Source organism: Neofelis nebulosa, chromosome 11 (assembly GCF_028018385.1).
Source record: "Neofelis nebulosa isolate mNeoNeb1 chromosome 11, mNeoNeb1.pri, whole genome shotgun sequence".
In the NCBI taxonomy this organism is placed as follows: Eukaryota; Metazoa; Chordata; class Mammalia; order Carnivora; family Felidae; genus Neofelis; species Neofelis nebulosa.
The window spans coordinates 54,179,622-54,202,913 of NC_080792.1; the positions used below are offsets into that span (position 1 = coordinate 54,179,622).

Sequence of the window (23,292 nt, forward strand, 5' to 3'; positions counted from 1 at the left end):
GGCTCCAGTCATGATCTCACGGTCATGGGATTGAGCCCCGTGTCCGGCTCTGCACTGAGTGTGGAGCCCACTTAGGATTCTCTCTCTCTCTCTCTCTCTCTCTCTCTCTCTCTGCCCCTCCCTGTTTGCATGCTCTCTCTCCCTCTCTCTCAAAAAATAAACGTTAAAAAAATAAGAATGGCAGGGAGACTAGTCACTGAATGCCTTTTTATAACCTTTGAATTTTGAGCCAGAGGAATATATAATCGATTGAGAAATGATGTAAAATACAGAAGAAACTGAACATTAAGGAAGTAGAAGAAAACTAACATGACTGGGTGCCAGTTATGTGCCAGATAAGGAAGGTCAATTTTTCTTTTATCCTGGGTAAAATATACACAAAATGAATCCTTCATCTTAACCCCTTCTCAGTGTGCAGTGCCCACAGCATTAAGTACATTCACGTTGTTGTGCGACCATCACCATCATCCAGGTCCAGACTTCTTCCATCATCCCAAATGGAAATTCTGGACCCCCCGGGAAGCTGAAATTTGTAAACTCAATCCTCAAAATAATCCTGTGGGGGACAGTTAAGGAAACAGGCTTGGGAAGATCACGTCATTCGCCTGGCACAACACGGAATGCCGGCCTCTGCTCTTCCCTACTCCTTCAAAGCTTTTGGGCAGTAGGGAGAGCAGTTAGTTCCTGGGGGGAGGCAGGGGCAGGCATGGGGGTGGAGGCTGGCTTTGGGCATGTGCCTCCTGCTGTGTCGCCTAGTATCATGCACCAATGCCACAAGTTCTTTTAGGAAACTTGACAACGTGCGCTATGGTAACATGTAGGTTATATATATATATAAAAAAAAAAGCATTTGACTCATTGCTACTAGACAAATATTGCCCTTTAGAAGTGCACTCTGCAGAATGCACTGTGAAAATAAATCATCGTGAAAACCTACCCCACGCCTGGTTGTTAGATGTGCCTTAGAGTTGGTTCATTGTGAATAGATTTATTGGCCACCACGTCAGGAAGTTATTATTGAAAGGGCACCTGCATGATATGGCACAACAAAAAAGGGAGAAAAGAATGACTCTTCTCCATTGAGAGAAGGAAATTTCTAGCTGGGTAAGCCAAGCTGAACAGATGTGAAAAACAAGAGTCGGCTTGATCTTATCTCTGAGCAGCAGAAAACTCTGGGCTGAACTGAGAAGCCTGCTGAATTATCTACCATTTTTTGCAATGCATGATTAAATAACCAACAATTATGCTGAGACTAATGCACATTCTTTGCTCATGATGCTGTGGTGTGAGTGATCGCTTTCTACATGACCAGTCACTTTGGTCTTCCTCTCCCTCACTCCCACATGTATGAGAAGTGATTCACATTTTTGTTCTCATGTGGTTCCTCAACAGTGCTGAACATACTGTAACACAAACCCATAACCCGGGTCATTCTTGGATGTCCACTCCTTTTTTTTTTTTTTTTTTAAATTTTTTTTTTCAACGTTTTTTATTTATTTTTGGGACAGAGAGAGACAGAGCATGAACGGGGGAGGGGCAGAGAGAGAGGGAGACACAGAACCGGAAACAGGCTCCAGGCTCCGAGCCATCAGCCCAGAGCCTGACGCGGGGCTCGAACTCACAGACCGCGAGATCGTGACCTGGCTGAAGTCGGACGCTTAACCGACTGCGCCACCCAGGCGCCCCTGTCCACTCCTTTTTTGAGAATCAAAACGTGCATTAGGAATTGAGGGCACTTTGTGTTTGATTGTGTTTGTTTAATTATCCTAATGCTTTGAGTCACACATTCAATTTAGAGAACAAAAAATAATCTAACTTAGAGAACAAAAATAATCTAATAACGCCCACAGACAAAATATCTTCATGATTTTTAAATTCACATTTAACAATGTAGGAGTTCCAGAGCCAATCATTTGAAACTCTGATCCCGCACGTGGCTCTGTCGTCCAAAAGGGGCAGACGGCACATCTTCTGGAAGAACAATAGTGTTACATTTCTTGAATTTTGGGTCCCTATTTCAAAGGACAGAAAGGGAGGCTGTTACCTGTATCCCAATGGAAAGACATCGATTTTTCTTAAAGTGATCCTTCTTCCTGTCCTCTGTGGTGACAGTGGCTATGGTGGTCGTGGTAGTGACAGTGGCAGGGTTGTTGCTCATGTGTTGACTTGCAGGGCCGTGGATCTGGGCATTTGCAGCTTCGATGGCGGCTGTCAGAGCCTTCATACTGTCCAGGCTCTCCGTGGAGTTGCTCAGTCCAGACTGGCTGATAATATCTCCTCGCTGGCCCTGTCCATCCATGTAGGCATCCTGGGCAGACTCTGTGCTACTCTGGGCTGTGATAGAAATGAAAGGTTTCGTGGTAGTTCTGGGTGGGACTGGAGGTGGTGTCTTCTTATATGTTGTAATGCAAGATGACACTGGAAGACAGTGAAAACAAAGACACTGTGATTTCTGTGTGGGTTTTAATTTCTGTATTGTAACTAACATCCACTGAGAATCAGGGCACATGAAACACACGAAGACATTGAACATGAAAACAAGTCCATTGATTGAGTAAGTGAGATCCCTGCTTAGAGGGGATATTTGGGCCTCCTATGAGGTGACATACCCAGAAGACTGAGGGGGAAAAAGACTGAAAAACACCAACCTCTGCAATGAAAGTTTCTGAAATGGAAATTAAATGAATCAACATAAAATAGCCATCTGTAGAAATCTTCACAGGCAACAGTACACCCAGAGAGATAATACATGTGTAGATAAACCCAGGGTAGTGTCTGCCTTCTCAGGAATATATTAAATACAGCTAATATTAAATACAGCTAATGTTAAACTCATTGGAGAAGATTGTGGTGTTTGATAATAAACATTGAAAAAGGAAGGAGGAAAGCAAAGAGTTGTGAGCAAGTGTGATCTAATCCTAACAACAGTGGGAAGCATGGGGGGGGGGTAGGTGGGTGGGGGGAGCTGTTGGGGGTGGCTGACTCAGCTGTCTCAGCTTCCTGGAGCTCTGGTTTACTGGCACTTGGTTTCTTCCTTTCTTTCTCCCTCCCTCCTGTCTCTCCCTCTTTTCCTTCCTGTCTTTGTCTCTTCTCTCCCTCCAGCCCTCTTCTTTCTCATTTCCTTCCTTCCTTCCTTCCTTCCTTCCTTCCTTCCTTCCTTCCTTCCTTCCTTCCTCTCTCTGGATAGATGCTCATTATAGAAACTACTCTTCTGAATTTTTTTGTTGTTGTTTCTGAGCAGAACTATCTTCTAAGAGGGAATACACTGCACAAAAGTCTCCTATTATAGTCTCCCTTGTTTCCAAATCTGTGTTGGGGGGTGAAGTGTGTGGGTAGCTTATAGGAGACTAGTCCCTAAAATTCTGTCCTTCAAGGCAACTTAACCAACTTAGGGGCCTGTGTCTGTGCAGAAAAGTGTCCTTTCTGGACTTGTGCAATTTAGTTGAGGTCCCCCCTGAGGCTCTGGCTAAAGTGGCCTCTGGTCTTCTCTCCAACTCCCTGATTATAATTCTGAGGTTATGTGAAGAAGCCTTACACACTGGTTTTCGGCCTTGTATTTGTGGAGCATGATGTACAAAATACAGATCAAAAAGAATGTTAAAGTTTTCAAGTGAATTCCCTGCCAGAAAAGAACAATTCCTTAACCAACTTTCTAAAGACTTTTGTTAAGTCATCTTTCAAAATGATTCAAGTTGGGGCGCCTGGGTGGCTCAGTTGGTTAAGCAACCCACTCTTCTTGGCTCAAGTTATGATCTCACAGTTAGCAAGATGGAGTCGTGCATGGGGCTCTACACTGATAGCGGGAAGCCTGCTTAGGATTCTCTCTCTCTCTCTCTCTCTCTCTCTGTCTCTCAAAAAAAAAAAAAAAAAGCTTTGAAAGATAAAAAAAGAATTTTAAAAAATGATTCCAACTATTGCGTTTCCATCACTTTCCTGGCGATACATTTTCCAATCACAGCAAATGGTCACTCTTACGCCAGATCAGCTACTCCCGACCATACAATCCCAGCTCTGGTTTGAGCCACCACTTTGGCCACTCACTTAATGAAATACTTGCTTTAATAGTTAGGATGTTTCCTGAGGCCACTCAAAGGAGGCATCCTATAAGGAACAACAAACAGAAGGATCCTATGATGCTGTGCTGCTGTTCTACTCCCTGTGATTCGGAGTAATTTCCTTAGTTGTAAAAGAGATAAGGACAAAACTATTTTGCTATTTCCTAGGAATTACCTGATGCAACATGACAATATCATATATCCTCTGGAAGTGGGGGTAATGTCAACAATATAAAGGTAGCCACCACTCAGTGACCCAGGATGCATGATTGCCATTGGCTCACGCGGGGAAAGTCTTCCGCCTAAGCTTAGTGCATGAGCGATACATCCTTTAGTTTGAACAGAACTCAGCAATTCCCAGCCCAGTGTCCACAGTTTTTAGCTTAGGGGCCGAAGAGGTGATGCGACCAGTGGAGGCTCCCAGCGCCCGCCTGCAAGGGGCGGAGCCAGGAGCAGAGGCTGGTCTCAGGTTCTCCCACTGGGCTCCCGTGGAGCCTGGGGCTAAGGGTGCGAACGCGTGCATTGCTGATTTTTCACCTTGCCCAATTTAGTGTCGTGCCCTGCCCCCACCGTGGAGCTACCTCTTGTTTCCCAGGAAAGTTTGAAGGGATAACCCCTCTCGGTGATGCTGAGTCTCAGTTATTCATTGGAAGACAAGAGGGGGTTGATGACCATAAGGAGGATAAAATCAATCTGTCTGTTCGAATCTAGTGAAACCAGATCCTTTTATTACTTCTCCTAAGACAAGTTTTTACAGTGTGAACTCATTATTTTGTTGAAATAATGAGCAATGTTGTATCTTGCTCAGGACATGGGGCCCGCTCGTATTCCATATGGGTTGTTTACGGCTTGTTGTTGGCCAGCCTGCATCCTCTTTCAGTGTGGGTAATCAAAACTTCACGATGTAGCCAAGTAGAGTATTCTTTCGTTTGCTGTGATTTACCGGAGACATCTTGCCATGATGTGATAAGTGTGATATGGGGAATCTAGAAAGGAGGGTGTCACATTATTTCCAGTGTAGTGACAAGGTTTGGGGACACTCCCCAGGGCCAACTGCAATTTGGTGCCATCTGGTGGCTGTTGTCAGCTCCCCTTCCAGGTCAATAGGGTTCACTGAGTATTTTGATCAATGGGGACCTTCAGGATGGTAGCAGCAATGCTAGAAATCCACTAGGGTTAGATTGAACAGGGACAGTCCTGGGGACATGGCTTTCACAACAGGCTGGCCAAGCCCCAATGCCCAAGGAGGTAAGATGTGAGATTGCCCCACCTCCAATAAGGGGCTGAACAGAGGACGGGAATCATTTTGCTACGCGTTATATTCGAGGGGCTTCAGTTTGAGATTTCACTGCAGTGTGGAGCTTGGCACAATTCTGCCAGAGTTATCAGCGTTATACTCCAAGAAGCACCATCTATCAATTATCAAATGGAAATTGAAAAGGAATGCCCATGTCTGCCGGAGAAGACAGGAGATCCAAGATACAACTCACACTTCCCACCACCTCCTTTCTTCTCATGCCTCAATTCGCTTGCATTTGAGACTGCTCCAGAAACTTATACAACCAAATCTCCAATTTTTCCTGGTTATCACTCTTTCTTGGTTTTACAGGCTGGGCTCTAAATTCTTTCTTCTCTCCTGAGATTATTTTTTTCCCTAATTCTACTCTCATGATTCAGCACCACAAATTTTAATGTTTATTTATTTTTGAGAGAAAGAGAGAGAGAGAGCGCAAGCAGGGGAGGGGCAGAGACAGAGGAAGACTGAAGCCGGCTCCAGGCTCCGAGCTGTCAGTACAGAGCCTGACGCTGGGCTCGAGCCCACACACTCTGAGATCCTAACCTGAGCTGAAGTCTGACGCTCAACCCACTGAGCCACCCAGGCGCCCCCACCATGAATAATTTAGAATCCACTGGAGTCTGAGTGCCAGGAGGGGTGCAGTAGAGTGAGGTTCTAGAAGGTGAAACGCAGGTAAATAAATCTTGTTTGGTCAAGACAGAGAAAATGAGTGGCTTATATACCATAAGTGAAACCCTTCTCTTGTTTGAGAGCAGCGTTCTCAAAACCATGATTTAAAAAGGCAAGTACTCCTTTTATTCAGTGGGAACTTGAAAAGGAAATGATACTATATTTTAACCATCATTATTGTTGCTTTCCTTTGCCTGACAGGTTTATTTGTTCATTTCAAATAAAATGATTTTTTCCCCTTATTTAGATTCTGATGATTTATTACCCCAGCTCAAAGTTGGTGAAAGGACTCCCATATACAAGAGTCAGCAAGAGAGAAGCTACAGATTTTGATGCCATACTTGCATTCAGAGGATACTGCGGAGAATAGAGACCAGAGACTGGTTTTTACATTGAGTTAAGAAAGTAGTGGAGGAGGATGAAGAGTCAGAGGAGAGGGAGGAGGAGGGGGAGGAGGAGGAGAAGAAGGAGGGGGGTGGGGAAGCCAGAGGAGGAAAAGGAGAAAGAGAAGTAAAAAAAAAAAAAAAGAGAGAGAGAGATTGAAAACAAATTTCTATCCTATCTCAGCTTCCACCTGACTCTTCAATATTGCCTCCATTTGCATGGAAAGATAATGCTAGTGTTAAAAGCCTCGGGAAGGCCTGTGCCAATAATTGTTTTTTTCTGTAGTAGTGAGAGTTTTCTGAACAAAATATCTAGACACTCTTATCGCTCTGGTTAACCTTTGTGATCAAGAACACACCCGTGTCAAGTGGCCACAAAACAGATGTAGGATCAGACCATGTTTTGTATCTTCTTAATAATACAGTCTGACTGGCTAAGCTAATGGGTCACATACTATAAAGCTGCATTGAGGAATTATTTAGCACTTTCTGGTTACTGAATTTTAGAAACTCTCTCTCTTTTTTTTTTTTTTTTTTTAGTGTTTATTTTATTTTTGAGACAGAGAGAGACACAACATGAGCGGGGAAGGAGCAAAGAGAGAGACACACAGAATCCGAAGCAGGCTCCAGGCTTGAGCTGTCAGCACAGCGCCTGACACGGGGCTTGAACTCACGAACCCGTGAGATCAAGACCTGAGCTGAAGTCAGATGCTTAACCGACTGAGCCACCCAGGCGCCCCTAGAAACTCTTTCAAATATGACAACTAGCCAATAAGAACTACAGATAAAACCACAAAAGGACAACAAAAGAATTCCATAATATACATGTACATAAAGTTGTACACTAGTCAAAAGATACCTTTATCTAATGTTTATATATTTTTGAGAGAGAGAGAGAGAAAGACAGAGAGAGAGCGAGCAACTGGGGGAAAGGCAGACAGAGAGGTTGACACAAAATCCGAAGCAAGCTCCAGGCTCTGAGCTGTCAGCACAGAGCCCAACGCAGGGCTCAAACTCACGAACCATGAGATCATGACCTGAGTGGAAGTCTGACGCCATACCAACTGAGCCACCTAGGCACCCCAAGATATCTTGTTGATGTAAACAAGTTATTCTAAGATATTATTAACCACAAAGCTAGCTGTGATTTGATCTGCCTTTAGTGGTGGCAGGCTTCTACACCGAAATCATGGTCAAAGCAATCTTGGATTTGCTGAGTTGTATCAGATGGTCTGCTCTTACTGAGCTGAAGGCCACCAAAGAGAGAAGGCCTGCCTCAACCTACTTTCTGGTTTCTGTTGAGGGCAAAGGTTTTCTGATTTGGGTGATTTGGTCCAGCCAACCACAGTTTAACAAGCCCTCAAAAGGAGATTTAAAAAAAATCAAATGGGTTTAACAGTGGGGTGCTGGACCTGGCTCTTACCAGCTTGATAGTTAATTGTGCATGTCTCTTCCCAAGTCTGTATGTAGTGATATTTCATTGATAGCTTGAAACCGACCTTGGTGTGAATGTTTACACAATGGAAATTAGGAAATACTACCCCTGCCTTAGAGAGACAGTTATTAAGCATTTCCAGCACACCTGTGTGCATAGAGGGGCACTATTCGAAGTGTGGTCCACAGACAGGTATCGATTCACAAACTATTTGGTGACTGTATGGTGAGATATGCCATGAAAACCAAAGAATAGCTTTTAGAAACTTGTACAGCAATTCTAAGGACTATCTCATTGGTTGAATCTAACAAAAAGAAGATGGGTGCCCCGTTTTTTAAGTCTCCTTTTTTCTAGTGATTCATTTTATTGCATTTTAACCAAAATATTGATCTGCAATGGATCGGACATCAAACAAACAAACAAACAAACAAATCCATCACTAGAGATAGTTTGAGAAGCACTGACAGGAAACATTTGCACATCCATTGGACAGGGCAGAGGTGGTGTGTAAGGATTAAGAACGTATTAGGGAAATAACTTGAAACTACAGGCTATTTTAGAAAGCAGAATGACATGAAGAGGCTAAAAGAAAAAAAGAAATGTGGAAGGATGTAAACTTAGGACATAGCAGGTCTACTGGACAAATACAAGATTGTGGTTTTAACATCGGGTCAGTTGCCTATTTTGAAGAGTGTGTGTGTGAGTACAAGTGCGACATCTAGAACAACAGAAGGATGGTTGTGCTGTGTTTCATTCTGGGTTCTTTTCCTTAAGGGGGAAATCGCAGAGTGCTCTGGGGGAAAGAAAAGCCCTATCTTACAAGGAGTAGATTAAGGGAAGCAGATGTTTAGCTTGCAAGAGAAGGAAGACAGAAGGATTTCCAATGATCTCGAAGACTCTTGTGTAGAAGTTGGCGTGGACCAGTTCTCTGTGATGCCCCATGGGAAACCACAAAGGCAAGAGCTCAGAGAGGCACTAAGAATAATTCTGTAACAGTCAGTTGTCCAAAGGTGGAATATGGAGGAAACCTTGCTGGGTAGCAAGCTCTTGGTCTCTGGAGGTGTTTAGCACAGACCAGTTCATCCTTTGGCTGGGAAGCTATCAAAATTGTACAACCATCTGGGGCACCTGGCTGGCTCGGTGCGATAAAGCATACAGCCCTTGATTTTGGGGTTCGAGCCCCATGTTGGGTATAGACATTACTAAAAAAATAAATAAACTTAAAAAATAATATTTAAATAAATTAAAAATTGTATCACCATCTGATGGGGGCCGGAAGTAGATGGCAAGATTTCTTTCAAACCGGAGCTCCTGTGGTTTTAGGAATATTAATAAAAGCTAGAAAAGAATTTGAGAAGTAGAGACTCCTTGAGAGTGAAGTCAAGAGAGGAGGTCAGGGAGAGTTACCAACAAGGCTGTTTGGTAGCAATGACGAATGTTCTGGCATCCTGGGAATGCATTTTGGCACAGATGAGGGCAAGGCTGCTACTAAGAGAAATTTGCTGCTGCGGCTTTGCATCAAGTAGGCCCAGAAGTGCTGAACTGCCAGGGAACTGGAGGCGGTGCTCCCCACGGTGATATGTCACACAGGCTGGACTTCCCCCACCCAGTGCTGGACACACCAGTGTTCTGGCTTGAGTCCTTCACAGGATAAAAGCACAAACACAGGTGAAAACAAAGATGATAAGATGGAACATTAGTCCAGACTTTTTTTTTTTTAAAGGAAGCTCTACACCTAACATGGGGCTTGAACTCACCACCCCAAGATCAAGAGTCACATGGTCCACCAACTGGGCCAGCCAGGTGCGCCTTTAGTCCAGACTCTTTATTATTATTTTTATTTATTTATTTTGAGAGAAAGAGAGAGAGCGCAAGTGTGTGTGTGTGTGTGTGTGTGTGTGTGCGCGCACACGCGTGCATGTGAGTGGGGGAGGGGTAGAGAGGGGGGCTAAGAGAGAGGGATAGAGAATCCCAAGCAGGCTCCCAGCTGTCAGTGCAGAGCCTGACAGGGGGCTCCATCCCAAGAACTGAGAAACTGAAATCAAGAGTCTGCAGGCTTAATTGACTGAGCCACCAGGTGCCCGCTGGTCCAGACTTTTGATGTGCTGTTAGATCAACCAAATTGCCAGAGAGTGAATCCTTACTCTGTTTCACACTGTGCTAAGAATTTAAGACATGGTCTCACGACAGAGGAAGCTCTCGCTATCCCCATTTGCTTGATGGTAAGACTGAGGCTCAGAGCAGGTAACTGAAGTGTCTAATTTATACAGCTACTAAGTAGTGGAGTTAGCATAACTCACCCCGCCCTCCCTCAAACCACCTCTATTCACCCACCATTAAACACCTTGTCCATGGGGCTCTGGGTGGCTTAGTCCCCTACCCACCTACTCCTGATTTTGGCTCAGGTCATGCTCTCACGGTTTGTGGGATCCAGCCCCCCACACCCCACTTCGTGTCCCCCCACCGCCACCTCGGGTTCTGAGCTGGCAGCTTGGGATTCTCTCTCTCTCCCTCCCTCTCTGCCTCCCCCCCCCCCAAATAAATTAATAAACTAAAAAAACCCCACAAAAAACAAAAAACAAAACCACCTTGTCCAATAAAGCATAATGCTTCCCAGGAGAAAATGCCCCCAAACGGCCCCCAACACAGCAGTGTGCACCCTGCAGGAACCTGACAAAGGTGTGGAGAATGAATGAATTCGGAGTGGTCAACAAGGGGTGCACCGGCTGCGTCTTTAAAAACACTGCAAAAAGGGAGGAACTTCTTAAAACAAAATACACATGGAAAAATCGCTCCCTTCTTTCAAAATATTTACAGCTGAACATCTCCAGGCCACCCAAAGTGTGGTGGTCAGTGGTCCCGGCAGCGCCGCCTCCCGCTGAGAGGGCGGGGCTCCCGGGAGACGCGCCCAGCTTCTGGCCGCCTCTCCCCGTTAGTGTTGGCCGGCGGGACGCGGCCGGGACAGCCGTTGCCACTAAAGCCATCCTCCACGGAAACCACAGAGGCCAGCTAACCTCTTCTCCGCCGAAGTAGAAAAAAAGCACGCTTGTGTGAGCGCGGAGGGGAAGGGCAGGGAATGTGGACAGAGAGGGAGGAGTGGTGTAATAACTCTTTAGTCATAAGACTTGCCAGTTGGTAGTTGCTAGTCTTCCAGACACTTCCTAATGCCAGACAAATGCCCCAAGCCTCGGCATGTCTGGCTTGGAGATCTATTCATCTGATAGCAGCCCGGCTCTTGCGGGAGAACAGAGGTCTGGGGCCCGCAGCGCTCGGCTTGCTAATCAAACACAACATTGTTCTCAGACGGAAGAATGGAAAGGTTTGTTTCAAAATCCCAACTTTTTTTTTTTTTTTTCTAAGAGGCACCCAAGTTGTTTTAACAAGTTGCTACAAAACTTGGGCTTCCTGAGGTGAGCCGGTTGCGCACAGAGCTTGTACTGTACCAAAATCCAGGGAGGGAGGGATCAGAGTTAGTCATTAAAAAAGAAAAAAAAAAAAAAAAAGCCCCAGGCACTTCATGCCTGGAAATGATGTAACAGGCAGCCACTCCTCTGTTAGAACTACAACCAAACAATGCTCGGGCAATCCGCGGCAGCTGCTCTCCAAATGTCAGCGCCAGCCCGGTCCAAAGAGCTTGAAAGGCACCAAGCTGGAGGACTTTGTGCTGTACCTTTCTCGCCCACATTTTCCCCAAGCACTCCCAGGAACCTGGCAACAGGTAACGTGGCAACCTTCGCCTTGTAAAATGGCAAGTGGCATAATTTCAGAGAACAGATGGATGCATTTTTTTAAAGCCGGCTGCATCTCCCCCCACCCCCCCCACCTCCATACCCCGCCCCTCCCCCCCCCAGCCAAGAGACTGGAGAAAAAGGTATTGCTTGCGGGCAGCCCTACTCTCGAGTGCCGCCTTGTGGCCAAGCTCGGAACCTCAGCGAGGTACTTGGAAATCCGCGGCTCAGCTCCAAGGTAAGTCACGCTATGGAAAGGGGTGGACTCCTTTGCTAGTCTTGCCTTCCAAAAGAACACAAAGAGTGTTGGTCACGATTCAGAATGTCTTGCTTTTGAACCGATCGCCTTCACAAAAAATCTTACCCTTGCTGCAGTGTCAGATCTCCGGGTTGAGGTTGTGGGTTTTGTTTTGTACTGAACAGCAGCTAGGGTAACGTTTTTTGTGGTGGCAAGTTGAAAGGCAAGCAAGAACTACCCTAGCCATTTGGTTGGATGGATGGCAGCAAGGATTAATAGCCAAGAAACTGAGGATTCCTGCTGGGAGTTGCCTTTTCCGTTTTTAATTTTTATCTGATTTTGTAAGTTGTATGCAGAAAACTTTCTCTTGGGCAGAAGCATTTCTAAGTCTCATCTTTGGCTTCCACTTGGTCTACTTGCAAGGATTTTTTAGGATTTCCAGACTGCAGGCCGAGCTTCCTATGGCTTGCAGTACCGGTTTCGCTGTGTTATCTCCGTGTGGGGCAAACACCCACAGAAATGCCGAGGGCATTATTTTTAACCAGTCTTCTTCCTCTCAAGTACTCGCCTTCAGATGTCTCTGATTTGGAGGGATGGCCAAAGTTGTGAGCCGCTGTTAGCCCCAGCCAGTTGCGAGGGCATCCGTTCTTTCTCCCTCCCTGGAAATGTTAGCTGGAAACTAAAGCAAGAGGTTCAGATCAAAGTAACAGTGCTTTTCAGAAAGTTCCATTAATTAACTAAATTAAAGGAAGTTAAATGGTGTTTGGAGGAAAGTCATTTTAGAAGGCCCAGGTCCAGCGACTGAGGTCTGAAGCTTCTAATGTGGACTTTTAATGAAACTTGGCAACAAGTGAAATAATATTAGAAATTGAGGGTTACCATATGGAAAACCAGTTGTTGCCTGAAATCAATCATTTCAAAGGAACATCTTGAAAGTAGACAGACATTTGGCTAGTATTTGCCTAGACCATTTAATACTAAAGATTAAAGCCCACGGCTCTGAGTAAGAATCATTTGACCAGTAGCCACGGTGAGTCATAGCCTTCTTAAGAACGAGGCACAAATGTTGAAGTCGGGATGTTGAGAACACTGGGCTTACTAATTTGCAAGGCAGGGCTATTGCTTCCAGAAGGGAATGTGATCAGGATTTCACGGCTCGTTTTCCCGGTCTTTCCAACAGGTGCTGTTGAGTCATCCATGTACATAAGTGACTGCCCTGGCAGTTTCATGTGTTAGGATTAAATTTCCATTTGTTCCATCACTTTATGAAGTGATTTCCACCAGTGAATCAGATGTATCACTTCCTGTAGGACTTAGTGATTTTTTTTCAACGTTCGTCACATTGTGTGTGTTTTTCAAAATTTGTCCCAGCCAATCTGCAGGTTTTCCTGGATGGAATGGATTGTTTACAGGAGGGGAAGATTCAGGGCCCAAGGTCAGGGTTACAGAATTATATAAGGTTTCCTGTTTGGGCAGCTGGTCAACCATCTCCTCAGGTTAGTGCAGACTCAGTCTTGCTGAAGGACAGCATGCCTACGAGGCCTGGGATAGTGATGGTGCCAGGAGTGGGGAAGGAAATTTGTCTTTTAAGCTTCTCTTCAACTAGGTTTCATTTCTTGTCAGATGTCACTTCTCGGCCACACTTGCCTATATTCTCTTAGGTGATTTTTTTTTTTTTTTTTTTTTTCTGATGAGACTGAGAAAGGAATTAGTTAAGGATGTAAGAACCACCTGGTCAGCATCGTTGTCCATTTTGTTCACTATGACTACAGTGCTTGGAACATGCATGGCACATAGTAGCACCGTGATAACATGCTGGTTACATGAAGGAAAGAACAGGGATGAGAAGACCCCTCCTGGAGAAAAAGAGAAAGGGACGAATAGGAGAGGGAGGTCATCAGCGTAGAAGTAAAATAAATACTCAGCAAAGCCGTTCTCTGTGACCTTGGATACTGCAATAAAATCTCCTGTCACTGATGCCCACCTCTGTCTGGCATTGGCCGAGTGCTGGCCAAGTGCATTTGTGACCGGCCATCTTTTGCCATGAGCTGGTATGCAAAAGCCCAACCTAGTATTAGCTGAACGCAGTTGTTCCTGTGGATTATTCGCCTAACTTCCTCCGTCTTCTGTTTGGCTTTGCCCATGGGCCCTCAGCAAATGGCCATGTGAGGGGCTGACGATACTAGCTGCCCTTGTCCCACGCAGCTGCCTTTCTTTGCCTTCTCATTATTCTGCTGTCCTCTGCTTGCACAAGATGGATATCCGAGAGCCAAGAACTTTCTTTACCTCCTGGTCTTATTTCATGAGAATTAGTATCACCTGCACAATGGGACCTGGAGCCTGGAATACCAGGAAAAATCTGGAATGGAATCACACAACCAAACAGGACTCTCCTGCCATGTCGTTGTATGTCTGGTAAACAAAGGAGCACTCAAGCCTACCTAACCCCGGGTCTGTGTGGAGTAGTTGATGGTAGCTGGGAGTTGGGTATCAGGCACATATTGCCAACTTGTGCCCCTTGAGAAAGTGAGGTGGCTGTGCAGAGTGACCTGTGTACAAATCGGCATAGTTCGCGGGTCCAGTCAGGCTAAGTCCTAACTGAAACTTCCAGCTGGATTTGCTGGGAACCCCTCTGCTCACGGTCAGCCTCCTTGGGCTTTGGAGAAAAGGCAACCCTATCAGAGCCACCCGCTTCTGCTGCCCTGCGGACGGAGGGTCTGGAGGGAGGGCTTGGCCTGGAACAGAAGTTTTTGCACAAGGCAAGCTCAAATCCCCAAAGCCAGGAAAACAGGATGTGTGGGGAAGTGTAGAAGAAAGAAAATGCATCCACCATTCCTTCCTGTTGGTTTCAGTATGATGAGGAATAATTACCTGGGTCTGGAGAGCAGGGCATGTGGGAGGCCACAGGACGCCCTGGTGTGTGTCGTTAGGCAGTTAATTATTCATCCTACTCCATTCCTCTTTCCTCCCTGAAACCCCCCTTTTCAAAGGGAAAACAGGAAAACTGTCTGGGTTAATCCGTAGAACACCGTTTGCACCAGCCCACTCCGCCCAGGAAGGATACCAGCCCGCCACTGAGTCTCAATTAAGAATCAGTGCTTAAAATGACACTTCATTACCCAACTGTGTCCTGGACAGATGAGGACACAGATCCAGAGAAGAACCTGTCCAGGTGTCCCACGGGCTCTTTGCCCATCCGTGCTTCCACCAGGAGTTCAGTCCCCGAGTCAGCCTTTACAGTTGATAGGTCAAGGGCCACTTAAAAGCTGCATTAAAAATTCTACTTTACAGTTGGGTGTTTATCATTTGGAAAACATTAAAGTGAAACAACCCAGGAAACGGATGAGGCCCTCACTAAAATCTCTATCAATTTACTCTACCTGCCCCCATCATCATCCTTGTTCACAGTATTTAACAGAGCCAGGTGCTATACCTAGAAATCCAATTCCAGAAGTGACCAGGAAGCTGGAGAGAGGGGGCTGCCCATGTTCTCCAGGGTGGAGTCTGATTGGAACCTGAGTTCTTCCCATCTAAGCCTCCTTACTTAGATTCGAAAGAGCTGCCTTATAGTTTTGTCTTTCAGATTCTCCTTTGAACCCTTATGAGAACACCATCTGTATCTAAAAGCCCGTATCTGAAATCCTTGGTTGCATGTGCTTGGAATTCAGAGCTTTTTGGATTGTGGGAAGCTAATATACCGGACATACCCCAGGGGGCTAGGGCAGCACCTCTTAATCAGGTGCTCTGACCTGTTTGTCTGCCGGAAGGGGTAGAACAGTCACAATGCAGGTAGCTCCAAGGTCAGATTTTGGCCAATGGCTTTCAGAATTGCAGACAAAGGAATGATGTTTTTAATTTAAAAATTTTTTAAGTTTATTTAGAGAAAGAGAGAGAGCAAGTGGGACAGAGGCAGAGAGAGAATCCCAAGGGGGCTCCACGTTGCCAGGGCAGAGCCTGATGCAGGGCTTGAACCCACAAACCATGCGATCATGACCCGAGCTGAATGCTTAACCGACTGAGCCACCCCGGGCGCCCATGAAGGGAAGACGTTTACCCGCTCCTTTGGCAGTAAGCACCCCAGCTGCGGACTTCCTCCTTCAGAGGCCTCCCAGGCCCTGCCTTGAGCCTACAAAGAGGATAGCCGATCGGTGGTGAGGGGTGGTGGTGCGCACGGCATTGTAGGTGGAAAGGAGAAATCCAAGATCAGGGTGATGATACTTCTGACATTGTGTCTCTTTCCTCGACCGCGTTGGAGTCCTGGGCGTTTACTGGTTTCACACACTGCACTCGGAAGCATCTTGATTTGATTTTTGTGAAATGGTAACAGGGGTGTCAGGAGAGGCTTTCAAGCAACCTTTCCCCACAAGGTGGAATGCTGTCTACATAAAGCCCAGAATGGGAAAGCCCCATGTGTTCTTGTAGGTAAACACCTCATATCTGCAAGGTGGTGTGGATGTGTTTTCACTCATCTTTTCCATCATGTTCTGCCTCATTCTCATCCCCTGCCCTCAAGATATAGTTACTTCCCAGCAAAATAAGTAAACCGACATTCTTCTCCTTGACCCACCATAATTTATGCTGACAGAGGGTGGCTTTGTGCTAGGTCCAGGCTGGGGACCGTGCTAATTGGCTACCAAGTAGGATACTTGCCTAAAAGTTGATCTGCAAAGGCACTCTTCACTCCCTGAAGCGCTACCTAGCCCGCACAGTTTGAAAATTATTTTCAGAATGTACATTTTTATGCCGCATTTCCAACCCAAGGGATAACAGATAATCCATGTAAGATCTTGAATGAAAGAATAAACCCATGGGTGGGGAGACAGGTTAGCAAATGGCAGACATACATAGATCAAACACTAGAAATTTTTATCACCCGAAACAAGCACAGCCCTGCCCCCTGACGCGGATAACATTTTACTTCTCGAAAGGAGCCGGAGAAAGTAAAGGCAAAACGATTTGATTATTTTGGATGCGTACTGTCATAGGTGAAAGATTTGATCAAGTATCAACTCTTTGAAAAAGCAACTATACCCACTGCAAATCTCCCAAACCAGAGGAGGTTAAAATAGTCTGTGTGTTGAATGCTTGGGGCCAGAGGTTTGTAATTTACACCGTTTGTAATTAGGATAGCGATATGACTGGTAAGGCAGAGGAATGCGGAAAGACGAGAGGAAACCAGCACTAGTGTTTGGATCAAAATTAACTACCTATAAAGAGCAGGGAAATGGATCACAGAGAAGGGAAGCGTTTGGATGGCCGCTGCTCAAAGATTCAGCCCATTTGCAGTTGCTGAGACCTTGTCAGGTCTCCAGATAAAGGCGAGGCTCGTCACCCTCAGGCACCTGGCTGAGAGGTAATAAAACGGTTGCCTTATCTTCTAAGAGTAGAGTTAGTCAAACCTCAGTGGTAATTATAGTAAACTGAAATTGCCTGTCATTTACCGCCTCCTCCCCCCACCCCCCCCCCACCCCCCGAAAAAAAGGGAGGGAGGGAGGGAGAAAGGAAAAGTCTTAAGGCAGGAAACTGTCTCTCTTCTTGGATTTTAAAAGAAAGCAAGCAAAACAGCCAGGAGTTTTCCCCGGGAGTGAGAAAAACAGCCTGGCCAGCCTGCCCTCTCCTGGGGGTTACAGGATCGCTGACAGCTCGGGTCCACGTGATGGTCTAGAAAAGAGGCTCAAGCTGAGGAAAATCCAAGAAATCTTCTTAGGAGTCTTCCTTTCTAAATGTAAATGACTGAGTCAGTGCTTTACTAAGGAGGGAAGGAAGTCACAATCGGGCCGAGTGACTCATTCAGTGCTGTTAGCTCCGGGAGTTGGATAAAAAGTTTTAGCCAAAGCAGCAACAAATCTACTTTAAATACTAGCACAGTAAGGAAATTCCTCTCTTTCAGGCTGAATGCCACCCGCACAAAAGAACTCCTGTTGACATCTCATTTACAATCTCCCCCAGGACACAGACAAGACCATTTCAATAAACCCGGCTCAGAGACACCTATTGTTCGGAATCTTCAACTAGCAACAGGCTTCCACCACAACCTATTGTTTTGTAAAATAAAGGATTTTGAAGGAGAAGGATTGAGACTGTGGACGCCTTGAAAAGAGGAAGGAAAAAAGTCCCTTTGACCTGATGCTGTCACAGAGCGTGCAAGAAGAATGAAGTTAATGGATTTCCATTTTTATAAGAAGTGCATAAGAAACGCCTGTTAAGTTTCTGAACTGGTGATGGAGAATTCCAAATTTGCTGCCAGCTTGGTGCATCAAGAAGCAAACTCCTGCCCACGGGTTTGCTAAATGCAAAGCCCCGGGCTATACTTACCCTATTCTCAGCCTTACCAAAGTCCTGATAGCCCCAATAGCAGAGCACCAGGTGAGTCTTTGATCTGGGTTGTTTCCCTGGGAATTAGAGCCTGACTGTCTTTTCCAAGTAGAATTTCCAGGCTCAGAGTCCACTCCTCCCCACCCCCCACCTCCCCTTTAATGATTTCCTTTTTTCCATCACCACCATTTTTCTCCCTCTTTGAGTAAAAGGTAAACACTCTCTGGAGTTATGCAATGTGGTCCCTAGATTGTTTTTCTTCGCTATGCCTCAAATTGAGGGATGCAGTTGTATTTACCCCCAAAAAGGGCATTTCTCAAATGCTCCTTATCTTGACCCTCATAACAGGTCTTGCAGTTAACATTACCCCTCTCTGCAAACGATCCCTTTATCTACCCGGCGCAAACTCTGGGCATTATCTCTAATTCCTTTGAGACCTTCTGTCTTCTCTTAAATCTGTCTGGAATCCTTCTACCTCCTACCATCCAGCTTTCTGCTTTCCTAGATCCTATTACCTCCCCTCTGGAGGCTCACAGCAACTTCCTAAGTCACAGTTTCTCGAACTACCAGTTGTGACTTATTCAGGGGTCATGAAATCCATTGAGGTGGGTCATACGGTTTCACCATTTAAAAAATGAAGTAGATTAGAAAATGTGAGATGTGTCAAACAAAGTAAGTACCGTTTCCTGAACCTTGTTGCAGTGTGTGTGTGCATCCAGATCTGTGTACATTCTGGGCAACAGGAAAGATTGAATTTTGTTTGCCAAGATATTTTGAGAAATACTCTTCTAATTGGTCTCACTGGGTCTGTCTTGTCCCTGCTTCCCACACTGTTGAATACACTTAGAGCAAGGGTTCAAGATCCTGACCAGAACCTGTCACTCTCCAGCTGACAGGTCTGCCCACAGGAGAAAGTCTTGCATAAAGTCTAGGGCTTTGGAGATTCTGAATAACTTAGTTTCTGCTCACCTTCCAAAAGAACCTTGGAATTCTACATCCTCCTGACGGCTTTTACTGTTAGTTATTAAAACCATCAAGTTCCCTGGAAAGACAAAGGGGACTTAAAAAACAAGGTAAAACAACAACCTTCATGATAGATTCCTGCCTAGACAGGTCCTGAAATTTAAAAGAATAGTCCTGAGGCACCTGGGTGGCTCAGTCGGTTAAGTGTCCGACTCTTGATTTCTGCTCAGGTCATGATCTCTTGGCTCCTGAGATCGAGCCCCACAGTGGGCTCTGCTGCTCTGGGCTGACTGTTGTCAGCGCAGAGCTTCCTTGGGATTCTCTCTCCCTCTCTCTTTGCCCTTGCCCTGCTTACGTGCACGTGTGTGTGCGCTCTCTGTGTCTCAAAATCAATAAACATTAAAAAAAAAAAAAATTAGTCTTGCTGTAGTTTGCTACTATATGGAGAGATGTTCATATCTCCTTTTTCATATTGGAAGTGAAAAATTAAAGAAATCTGCACATTCCTGACCCCTGGTAGTGGTTATTCTACAAAGGCACATGGGACAGACACAACCTTCCTGAAGGTTCCAACAAGAGCATCCTTATCCCCCCCTTTTTAAAAAAAATGTTTTTAATATTTATTTTTGAGAGTGAGCAAGGAGGGGAGGGGTAGAGAGAGAGGGAAACAGAATCTGAAGCAGGCTATAGGCTCTGAACTGTCAGCACAGAGTCTGACACGGGGCTTGAACCCACGGACTATGAGATCATGACCTGTGCCAAAGTAGGATGCTTAACCCATTGAGCCACCCAGGCATCCCAAGAGCATCCTTATCCCTTTCTTAGTGCTGGTGCCCTGATGCCTTGACCCATAACCACTCTCAAGGTGAAAGCTGCATCTTGCTGGAATGAGATGTGGCCCCAGTTCTTGCAACCCCTCCCCCATCCTTCCTGATCAGAACCACACTGAAGAAGTCCCTGCTTCTTTGCTGCTTGCCTCACTTCTGTTCTGGAGTCTGGGTTTAGGTAACCTGCTCCATAAAGTAGAAAGTCAACAGAAATTCACCTCTTTAGGGGAAAACAGAAACAAAACAATAGTGATACTGCTCTTTTTTTTCCTAATGTGATCGATTGTACTCTATAATTTATAAGCCAGTGTGTTGCTTTTTTCTATAAACTGACCAGCAGTAGCTTGCCTTTAGTTTGTAGAAAATCTGTCAGAAAATTGTGATAAGAAGAAATTGACTTCAAAGTGCATTCTAACAAAGAAAAAAAAGTCACTACTGTAATTCTGTATAAAAGTATGTAAGACCCTACTTTGACATCAAGTAGTTATAGCCAAGTGATGTGCTTATGAATGATTTTTATTTTATCTTTTAGGCTTCTTTGAATTCTCCAATTAAAGAGAATCATAACTATTGTTATCATAAAGTACAATCGTAAAGTACAAATATCAGAATGCAAATTAAATACACTATTATGTCATCACCGTTATGATATCCAACTAAATTCATTTTATTTTTACCATATGTGTTGCTGTATTTGTTTTTTTAACCATTTGGTTTTGAAGGAAATTTTATGATTACCATTTTTGAAAAAAATAATGAAAACCTCTCAGAATGGTTTGATATTTTCTTTAAGAGCTTGAGGACTACTGACCCAGAAAATACCACCAAACACTGGCATATGACTCCTGATGTTTTCAGACCTAACGATTTATCATTTCCAGAATGCCATCTTTTTATATGTCTTTATGCTTGTGGCACACATTGTTGTTTGCTTTCTTATAACCACCCCCCTTGCCAATAGGACCTCAATCCTGTTGACTTTTCCAAGCAGCCATGACTTTGGGGGATGGTCAGCCCCTTCCTAGATTTGGAGGCTGAGTCTTGTTTGATGGGAAGAATGGTGGGAATGCTTCTGGGAAGGATCACCCCCATATCCCTTTTCTTCCTCTGGATACTGTCATCACCAAGAGATACCCTGAACTGTGGCTGCCATCTGGGGACCACAAAGAGCATCTGCCTGAGAAGACAACCCACAGTGAAGATGACAGGTGGAAACATGGCAGGAAGCTGGTTTGGATATCTTCAGTGGCCACCTTACCTCTAGATTTGTTGTTACTGAGAAAATGAATGCCTTTCCCATCTAAGTCACTTTGATTTTATTTCTAAAATTTTATTTGCTTATTTATTGATTTGGCTTAGAGTTATGCAAACGGATTTATATATCCTAAGTGTCCTTCCTTGCTTGAACACTCCTAGTCATTCATCAAGATTCACTTCATTTATGGTGCCTGGGTAGCTTAGTTGATTAAGAGTCCAACCCTTGATTTTGGCCAAGGTTGTGATCTCATGGGTTCGAGAATCGAACCCTGCATCAGGCTCTGCACTGACAGCATGGAGCCTGTTTGGGATTCTCTCTCTCTCAAAATAAATAAATAAACAGTAAAAAAAAAAAAAAAAGATTTATTTCATTTGTGTTTCATTATCACCTTCTACCTGTCTCTATTATAAAACTCATCACCCTTTGCTTGTTACAGTACTACTCCAATGCTCTTGGATGATAGCAGAGGAAAATTAGCAATGAGGTAGATCTTTGTTGACTACTCTATATGATTCTATATGACGGGCGCCTGGGTGGCTCAGTTGGTTAAGCGCCCGACTTTGGCTCAGGTCATGATCTCACGGTTCGTGAGTTTGAGCCTCACATTGGGCTCAGTGCTGACAGCTCAGAGCCTGGAACATGCTTCGGATTCTGTGTCTCCCTCTTTCTCTGCTCCTTCCGCACTGGTGTTCTGTCTCCCTCTGTCTCACAAAACTGAATAAAAGTTAAAAAAAAAAAAAAAAAGATTCTATATGACAAATTCTGTTACACAGCATATTTCCAGACCAAAATTTCTCTATTTCAAAAAGGTTCTCAGCGGGGCGCCTGGGTGGCGCAGTCGGTTAAGCGTCCGACTTCAGCCAGGTCACGATCTCACGGTCTGTGAGTTCGAGCCCCGCATCAGGCTCTGGGCTGATGGCTCGGAGCCTGGAGCCTGTTTCCGATTCTGTGTCTCCCTCTCTCTCTGCCCCTCCCCCGTTCATGCTCTGTCTCTCTCTGTCCCAAAAATAAATAAAAAACGTTGAAAAAAAAAATTCAAAAAGGTTCTCAGCATTCGTGGCCCAACTTCCATCAGCAATAGTGTGGTGACTGGAAAATGTTCTTCTATTTTTGTTTATTTATTTTTTTATTTTAAGTAGGCTCCACACCCAACACAGGGCTTGAACTCATGACCCTGAGATCAAGAGTCACATGCTCGGGGTGCCTGGATGGCGCAGTCGGTTAAGCGTCTGACTTCAGCCAGGTCACGATCTCGCGGTCCATGAGTTCGAGCCCCGCGTCAGGCTCTGGGCTGATGGCTCGGAGCCTGGAGCCTGTTTCCGATTCTGTGTCTCCCTCTCTCTCTGCCCCTCCCCCGTTCATGCTCTGTCTCTCTCTGTCCCAAAAATAAATAAAAAACGTTGAAAAAAAAAAAAAAAAAGAGTCACATGCTCTACCAACTAAGCCAGCCAGCCACCTCGAAAGGCCATTCTTCAAAGTCAGCCAGACCCGCTGGAAATCCTGACCTGCCAATTATGAGCTACGTGACCTCATATGAGTCAACTCTTTTAGCCCCTGTTTTTTCATCTGCTGAGTTCCCGTAACAGCATCGATGATCTCCTAGTGTAATGGGATAGATGGGGGGCGTTTATATAGTGTAAGGTGACACAGTGTGGCACTTCTATCTGACACAGGAAGTAGGCTCTTTTCCTTTTCTTCTCCTTCCTACATCATTTGATACGACAAAATTCATACATAACAAAAACCATCTTGAAAACTGCCCAAGGGAGGACATTCTATACTTTTCAGATGTTTGCCTTTCTATAGCATGAAGAGCCTTGCACACATGATACATGAATGAGCACACATTTTCAGAGGCCTCTCCGTAGTGTGTGATATTAAAACTTCACCTTATCACTCTGGTCTCAGCTCATCAGTTCTCTCTTTGGAGAGCCCTCCTTCTGTGCTGATTTTCAAGCAGCCCTTACGTTCTTCCATTGCCACCCAGGAGCCACTTAGAAACAAGAGATGCACAGACAAAATGCAATTGACCATGAAGGTGTTGCATCTTTTTAAAGCCAGAAGCACTTTCCAAGGGTGGGGAGTTGTCGCTCACCCATTCTGCTCTTTGGCCGGGTCCTTACC

General features: G+C 45.1%; 2 protein-coding genes across 26 annotated transcripts in view; one reads left to right on the plus strand and one right to left on the minus strand.

Moving 5' to 3' along the window:
• DLGAP1 (DLG associated protein 1) overlaps positions 1-23,292 on the minus strand; it is a 908,014-nt gene that overhangs the window by 66,662 nt on the left and 818,060 nt on the right. For 17 of the 22 annotated variants that reach the window (XM_058692590.1, XM_058692589.1, XM_058692591.1 and 14 more), the window contains one exon: positions 2,045-2,418. In XM_058692590.1, coding sequence (XP_058548573.1) covers positions 2,045-2,418 — 374 coding nt within the window. The remainder of the gene's footprint in view (positions 1-2,044; positions 2,419-23,292) is intronic. The other 5 variants (XM_058692592.1, XM_058692594.1, XM_058692596.1 and 2 more) reach the window with 1 other exon arrangement.
• Positions 10,842-22,316, plus strand: LOC131490342 (uncharacterized). 4 transcript variants are annotated; one of them, XR_009251042.1, is made up of 4 exons: positions 10,842-11,805; positions 17,696-18,171; positions 20,254-21,977; positions 22,212-22,316. XR_009251042.1 is itself a non-coding variant. In XM_058692613.1 (2 exons), the coding sequence occupies exons 1-2, from the start codon at positions 11,357-11,359 to the stop codon at positions 17,898-17,900; spliced, it is 654 nt and encodes a 217-aa protein (XP_058548596.1). In that variant the 5' UTR covers positions 10,845-11,356; the 3' UTR covers positions 17,901-20,244. The 4 variants fall into 4 exon arrangements, 1 of the variants encoding a protein (XP_058548596.1); XR_009251041.1 differs by having other exon boundaries at positions 10,844-11,805; positions 20,272-21,977; positions 22,212-22,315; XR_009251043.1 differs by having other exon boundaries at positions 10,850-11,805; positions 20,872-21,977; positions 22,212-22,313.

Bases quoted from the DNA above. Each gene is read 5' to 3' on its own strand.
- LOC131490342 (XM_058692613.1), top strand. From the start codon at position 11,357: ATGCCTGGAAATGATGTAACAGGCAGCCACTCCTCTGTTAGAACTACA. The intron at 11,806-17,695 runs GTAAGTCACGCT...CCTCTCTTTCAG, and splicing joins ATCCGCGGCTCAGCTCCAAG to GCTGAATGCCACCCGCACAA.